Source organism: Eubalaena glacialis, chromosome 6, assembly GCF_028564815.1.
Source record: "Eubalaena glacialis isolate mEubGla1 chromosome 6, mEubGla1.1.hap2.+ XY, whole genome shotgun sequence".
NCBI lineage: Eukaryota > Metazoa > Chordata > Mammalia > Artiodactyla > Balaenidae > Eubalaena > Eubalaena glacialis.
In genome coordinates, this window is record NC_083721.1 from 141,482,530 (window position 1) to 141,490,528 (window position 7,999).

The following is a 7,999-nucleotide window of genomic DNA, read 5'->3' on the forward strand; positions in this document are numbered from 1 at the left end:
CTCATAATTTCAAACTCTCTGAGAGACACCACGTTACAAATCCCTCCTATGCTCTAAAAGTTGCTACTAGACCACGGCAGCTGCCACTCTGAGAGACTCCTTTCTGTATCACTCAGGAGGTAATAGGGGACTGGTTTCTTGCTGCTGCCTTGTAATGTATATATGCAAGAGGAAATCAAGGGCTGGCCCAGGATTGCATCCTTAAACTTTCAATCGACTAATCTGAATTTAAAATTAGCCTTTAACATCATTGGAGGATTCTTTTCCATGTGAGTGCTGCCAAATTTGAGTTCCAATTGTTTGGAAGCATTTTATCTGCAGGGAAATGTCAGCAGATATCTCAGAATTAGATAAACTCGAAGTCACATCAAGTATCTTTTGGCAGTATGTCCTGGCATCTTTGAAAAGAACTTGGTAAAACTATAGCAGATTTGGTTGTGTATAAAGATATAAGTACAATGATGATCCCTGCAAGACTTTTATAAGAGCGAAACATTGGCAATGACCTCTATATCCAACAATTTAGGATATGTTAAACAAATTATGTTATATCCATAGGATGGAATATTATTCCCAACCTAAAAAGAATATTGCCAAAAAATATTTAAGGAGGTGGACAAAAGTTCATGTTATAAGGTTGATAGAAAAGTGAATAAGGCATATCACACCGGCTATCCCCAATATCCATTCTCTTTTCTACACTAATTTAGTCCCCAGTATTTGCCTAGGTACTTGGCTGCCCCAAGTAAAGACTACATTTTCTAGCTCTCATTTTTACAATGAAGAGTGACATGTGACTAAGTTCTGGCCAATAGGATGTAAGCAAAGATGGCGAGTGTAATTCCTGGGAATATCCTTGAAGAAAAAGAGGGGGAAGCCTGCCTTTTCCTTCTCTTTTATAATTCTTGTTGCTGGATGTGAATGTAATGCCAGGAGCAGTTATCTTGGATTATGATGCTGGGAATAGAGACCACAAAGAGCAGAAAAATAACTTAGAAAGAGACAGGGTCCCTGACACTGTGTTGTACTACCCAGCTCTTTATACCTACCTTAGGACTTATTTGTGAAACAGAAAAAAAAGATAGTTTTATCCTATTGAAATCATTGTTATTTTTTCTTTTGTTAGTCACACTCAGAAGTAATTGTAACTGATACAAGTTACCCAACAGTGTGTTCCTGCATTGTCCAATATGACAGCCACCAGCATGTAGCTATTAAAATAAAAATTAAATTTAATTTAATTTAAAACACAGTTCTTCAGTTCCATTATCCTCATTCCAAGTGCTCAATAGCCACGATTGGCTAGTCGCCTCCTTATTGAACAGTGAAGATAAAGAACATTTCTATCATTACAGAAAATTCTGTTCGACAGCACTGATACACATAATGTTACATCGTTTTTTGAAAAATGTGTATGCATGTGTTTGTGTGTACATGAGTGTAGAGACAGAGAAGAGACTAAAATATAAGAGAAATAAAGGATAAGAATGGCTTTATCTGAAAGAAGATCACAGGTGATTTTATTTTCTTCTTTATGTTCATCAACACTATCAAACTATTTTATAATTAACATTTTTTATATTTTATTGAGGCATGATTTACATGCTTAAAACATTCATCCACTGCAATCATTCAATGATTTTTAGGAAATTCATAAAGTTGTGCAACCATCACCAAAATCTAGTTTTAGAACATTTTCATAACTCCTAAAGCTCCCTTACCCAATTAAAACAAGTCTTCACTCCTGCCCCAGCCCTAGACAACTGCTCATATTATTTTTATACGATGAAAATGATTTTTTAAGACATACCAGTTTTATCAAGTTCCATTTGTTCAGCATGAGTTGAAATTTGGGACCATATTTCATTCTGGAGCTTTTTGAAGAAGTTCTTACTGTAAATTTCCAAGTCTGCATAGGACTTCATCATGGAGATGGTCTGTCCCGGAGGGTAAGACACTATTTCTTCTAACTGGGTCTTGTTGGCCCCTTGGATGCCCATGGCAAACACAGTTACATCCTCCAGCCGGAGATTCAGTGCAGCCTCACGCACCTTGTCATCTGATGGTCTGTCAGTGACCAGGACTGCAATCTGGGGCACTCCCTGTGTCCTTCTGCTGCCACTTGATGCTGAGAAGCCTTCTCTCCTCATCTTCTCAATGGCAGCACCAGCATTGGATTTCCCAGCCTGCAGAGAAAGCTTCTGGATTTGCTTCTGAAATTCGGATTGGGTTGTGCTTGAGCTCAGAAGAGAAAAAGTCTGAACTCTGTCACTGTAACTCATAAGACCAAGCCGCAGGCAGTTGTCTTTCACATCCATGGAGGAGGTGATATTCTTCAGGAAGTTCTGCAGGTTCCTTAGATTCTGTTTAGTCCCAACAGACTCATCCACCAGGAACATGATGTCAGCAAGCGAATCTTTCTGACAGGCCCTGGAGAAGGGGACTATGGAGAGAGAAAAAGTAGGAATGTTAGTACAAACCCCTGGCCCAGAGTGAGAAAGGCACTCTACAGATTGTCAGAAGGCATTAGTGAAAACAGAGGCAGTCATGATGGATGTAGTTAGCATTTTTTTAGTGAACAAAGACAAAAATTCTCAGCAAAATTTACATTGGCCATTGACTTCAGAGGATTTGCAATGCTCTTCCCTCTATCTGAAGAATACTTCTTATTATTTTCCTACCACATCCCATCAGCATGTTCTTCATGAGCACCATCACCACCAGTATGACTACCACCACCACTACTACCACCAACAACAACCATCTCCACCACCACCACCATCACCAGCACTACCACCTCTACTTCTACCTCCACTACTACTTCCACCTGTACCACCTCTACCACCACCTCCACCACCACCATGGTCTTCATGACCACCATCACCACCAGTATGACTACCATCACCTCCACCACCACCACCACCTCTACCACCACTACCCCTCATCTTCAGCAACTCCACCACCTGAACTTCCAACACTATCACCACCACCACCTCCAAGTCCACCACTACCAGTATGAACCACCACCACAATCACTACCACCATTTTCAAATGCTGAAATATAGGCATAAATTAGTAGAAATATACCTGACCTCAGGGAGCTCACATTCTATGAGGAGGACAGATAAATAAATTATGCTATTTCAGACCATAATGAATGCTAACAAGGAAATAAAATAGATGACTCAATTGAGTTACCCTATGTTGGGGATGTGGGATGAGAACTAACTGATCTGAGCCATAAAAAGTCAGGGAAGACCTCTCTGAAAGGATTACATTTGGGTTGAGATAGATGAAGAGAAAGATTGAACTACACATTGTGTGAAAGGAAGAAGAATTCTGGCAGAAAGAAAAGCAAGAAATAGAAACAAGCAAGAAACCCAGAGTAGCCGGAGCCAATGAGTGAGGGGAACAATGATGGATGAGGTCAGAGGGAAGCAGGGCCCAATCATATGGGGCTCAGATGATCTTATTTAAATCTTTTAAATATCACCCTAGTTCCTGAGGGGAGATAATGAATTCATTAAAATTCATTAAAAAACAATTACCCTAGTCCAGGAAAGAGATAATGGTTCCTGGACAAGAATAAAGCAGGTAAGACAGAACAACAAGAGTAGTTTTGATACATGAATTAGAGATAGAACAGAGAGGACTTGATGATAAATTAGATATGAGTATTGGGAGACAAAAAGGAAGTGGTGAAAACTCCTGGGTTTTTGGCCTGAACAACTGAGTGGATATTGGTGGTATCTTTTTCCAAGATAGGGGAGATAGTGGGAAGAACAGGTTGGAGGGAGCTGAAATGGAGTCAAGAGCTCCATTTCAGACATGCTAAGTTTGGGATACTATTGAAGATGCCAGGTAAGCAGTTGGTTGTATAAATCTGGAATCCACAGGAGAGTATACCACATGCACAGAATGCCCACTCCAGGAACAGGTGGAGGAGCCACAACTGTGGGGTTGTAGCCAAGAGATAAGCTCAATCTTGCCAAGAACTATCCACAGGATTGTGAGCTCTAGAAGCCAGAAGGCATGTCTTACTTATCTCTATCTCTCCAGTACCTGGTGCCTGGTGGGAGCTCAGAAATATTTGTGGAATTATAATAATTCTCATAAATCTACCAATGTACTCTGAACCTCACATAGTTGGCTAAAACAAACTTACAGCATGGCCCACTCAGCTCAGTATTTATTTGCAAAGAGTTATTACTATTATGACAGTAAACGGCCAAACTCCATACAAGTCATCTCACCCATATCGTAAGGTAGATACTATTATCCTCACTTTATAGGTAAGGAAACTGAAGCTCAGAGGTTAAGTAACTTACTCAAGGTCTTTAGCAGCCAAGCCAGGGTTTGAATCCAGACTCCAAAGCCCTTACGCTTAACCTCTAAAGGCAAGGATAGGGTTTTGACAAACAAAACCTTGTTGTACTGTATACTGCTGTGAAATAAATTAGGAGGAGTGAGAGAAACACAGATCAGTACACAAAGCTTTCTAAGAAGGTGGTAAAGTCCTATGGTCCTGGAGAGCTCAGGCTACCTACAGGGTTGTAAGATCTCCAAGGTCCACAGGGTGAAGGGTCACAGGAAAGTTTTTTTCTCTGGGAAGAGAAGCACATGTGCTGTAAGAACTTGCTATTTCCCCCAAGGCAGGAAGAGTGAGGGATGGGAAGAGTGGAGGTAAAAGTACTCCCTGTTGCTTCAGCGGCAGCGCTAACTGTGACAGAGCCTTCTAGATACTTACCCAAGCCCATTTCCTCTTCTTGCTCATAGGGCTAGACCTGATTTCTCAGCCTCACCTGCAATTAGGTGTGGCCATGGGACTAAGATCTGGCTAATGAAATGTGAGCAGAAGTAGTGTGTGTCTCTTCCAAGCTTAGCCCATAAAACCACACCTTGGTGACGTTCCATCTTTTTTCCCTTCCACCAGCTCTATACCAATTCCCAAGGCACCTTGAAAGTAATATTTGAAGATGAAAGAGCCATCACCAACATAATTATCTAAATAGAAGAAAGACAACTTGTCAACTTGAACACTGGCCCTATAGTGTTACAAGGGAAATAAATAAACTTCTTAATGATTCAGGAAGTCTATTTGTTATTAAGGCCTAGGCTGGTCTGAGTGCAAAATCAACCCATAGTGATAGCCAAGGAATTGGTGAATGATAGAGCAGGAAAAAATTTCAAGATCATTCCAACTCTCATATCTTACAAAGGAGGATGCTGATGCAAGGCTCAGAGAGATGACATCACTTCCTCAAGTTCACAGTCAGCTAGTGGCATTGTCTGGACCTCTTGACCTGTGGTCAGGGCACTTTGTACCAAACCAGGTGTCTTCCTCAAGTCTTAGAACTAGGTAGCACCTACTCAGAATAGCCCCTCATCAACAATAGAGCACAGAGTCAGCCACGAAGATCCATTTTGCCGGGAGCTCTTTCTACCTCACTCTGGAGACAGTGGCTGGGGCCCCTCATCAGTGCAGCACACTTACTGGGCACCTCCCATGAGTGTGTACTGGCCTGTTTCGTCTGTTCATCAACAGTGCATGTGTAGCTTCCTGTCTCACTTTACCCTTTCTTTACTAATGCTTTCTAGGATTACCTCCCAAGTAAACTACTTGTACTCAAGGGTCTTCTGTTTCAGGTCTTCATGGAGAACTTGCTTAAGACATAAATAAAGCATTTTTCAAATGAGAAGCTGTAAGTCATGGGGGTAAAAGTAGCCCTCCTTTCAGCCTAGGGGATCAAGACTGAAAGTTGATGAGAAGGAGGTCTTCTGCATTTCCACATGAAATACTGAGATTTCTGGTGAGTGGCACCATAGAGATAATAGGAGATGGCTCTCTGGACCAGATTACATGGGGATGGGACACCTCTTCAACCAAGGGCTTCCTTACCTACTGTATGAGAGTGGGCTGTTACCTCCTTGTACTGAGCCGCATCCTTGAGAATCTGCGTCATGTTTTGGGAGAACGTGCTGAGGTCTCGGACCGTCTGGAGGCTGTAGTGGAACTGGCCTGTGGCCATGGCCTTCAGAGTCTCCTCAGGCGTCCCCTGCATCCCCACTGAGATGATCCTCACCCCGTCGCTGCGCAGCGCCTTGGAGGCTGCTTCTATGGCATCCTCGGACTCGGCTGAAGCCAAGACCACCAGGATCGGAGGAAACTGTCTCCTGTCCCTCCCGTTTGAGAAGTAGGTCGTGTGCACCTCCCGGAGAGCATTCCCAATCCGCAGGGAACCGCCCAAGAACCTGAAGTTCTTCTTGAGGTGGTTCAACATGGGGCCGCTGCTCTTGAAGGTGCTGAGCTGGAATTCTCCGTGGAGCCCATCACTGTACTGGGCCAGGCCCACACGGTACTTGTGGGCCTCTATGGGGAGGCTGCTGATCGTCTTGTTGATGAACATCTTCACAAATGGGAAGGATTTAATTCCCAGGTGGTTGGAGCTATCCACCAGAAATACCACGTCGGCATACTCAGGGCCTGGCCCTATCAAAATAAAATGACAACAAACCCTTTGGGTCAAGAGGGACAGTTTTTGTACCCGCCTATCAGTCAGTCATCAGCTGCAGACTTCTCCCAAGAACTGGAGAGAAGGAGTGGAGGGTTACGGGTAAGGTGGCTCTGGGAAAGCCAAGGGCAATTGTCCTGAGAAAGTGGGGTACAGCCATGAGCCATTGCCATTGCAGGCAATATTCACAGCAGCTGGGGGTGGGGGAGTGTGTACCTGCCTCATAAAGAGAGTCTGGACAAGGGGAGACACCAGGAGCATTGACGTTAGCAGTCATGGTCAGCCACCTCCACCCACCCAGTTAGTGATCTGCTGGTAAATGTTTAACTAAGCAGGACATTTCTTTCAAAATGACCCTGAAATTCACTAGGAAGTCCTAGGGTAGCACAGTGCAGGGTTAAAAATACTTCTTTGAATGATGTTTTTAGTAATTACAGAAGAGTAGAAAAACCTAGCTTTCATATTCCATATATGCATGTATGGAATATGAAAGCTTTTATATTACTTATTAAATATATATAAAACTTCCTCTGTGGTGTTCCTTTTTTCCTTTTCTTTCATTTATTAAAGCCAAGGTGCAAACTGACCCACAAAACGTATGGGTTGACTCAGGACTTCAGCAAATCAATGAATAATTAAAGTTTTTCTAGCCAGGTGTAGCATAGTTCATGCCTTTTGCCCATGGCTTTCCATCATCTTTGAGAGCTTACATTTGCTTGATATAATATATCGCCAACTACAAATAAATGCTGTTTGCTTTGTTTTTTTAGTAAAGAAATAAATTCCTTGTTTCTATTTATTAAAATAAAGATTTGTTGAGACATAAAATATTTATTTTCCTAATAATAATAAACATAAAATGTACTGGTACCTGGGCTCTGATATGTCAGTGTTTCAGTCCAAAGGATGAGAACAAATACAATTAGCTGGATCTTCATTTTGTTAGTGAAGTTTTCTTGCTTTTCCTCTGTAAAAAATGTTATTTACAATATAAAAAATCTCATTGTCTAACAAGAAATAACTACTGGGAAAGTTGGTTTAGAGCACAGTACACTGTAAACACTGTATTTATCAACAATGCCAGTTGTGTTTAAAACATTCATCAAGAGTTTGAGTATTTGTTGAAAATAGATAATGCTAATGTTTGCTGAGTCCTTACCATGGCTCAGATAGTTTTCTCAGTGCTTTTTAAGCATCATCTTATTTAACCCTCACAACCATCTTACTGGGAGGTACAACTACTATACCCACGTGACAGATAAGGAAACAGGCACAGGTGACTTGGTAAGTGGTGGATCCATCATCCTAACCCAGACAAGGTGATTGCAGAGCCCAAGCTCTTAACCACTGTGGAATGAGGTTTATACAAAATCTTTGGACTCAGAACTTATGTAGTCACTACTCTTGACCATCTATTTTCATGTCAACAATGACTATTTTATATGTTCACAACTTGGCTCAAAAATCCAACAGCTACCCATGTTTCT

The 7,999-nt window shown here is 41.8% G+C and overlaps 1 protein-coding gene across 1 annotated transcript in view; it reads right to left on the reverse strand.

The window, feature by feature from the left end:
- Nucleotides 1-7,450, reverse strand: part of COL6A5 (collagen type VI alpha 5 chain) — a 109,392-nt gene extending 101,942 nt beyond the window's left edge. The window contains exons 1-3 of the mRNA XM_061194690.1: nucleotides 7,384-7,450; nucleotides 5,900-6,490; nucleotides 1,811-2,443 (exon numbers count right to left, since the gene is read on the reverse strand). Coding sequence (XP_061050673.1) covers nucleotides 1,811-2,443; nucleotides 5,900-6,490; nucleotides 7,384-7,450 — 1,291 coding nt within the window. The remainder of the gene's footprint in view (nucleotides 1-1,810; nucleotides 2,444-5,899; nucleotides 6,491-7,383) is intronic.
- Between the last annotated feature and the right edge of the window lie 549 nt (nucleotides 7,451-7,999).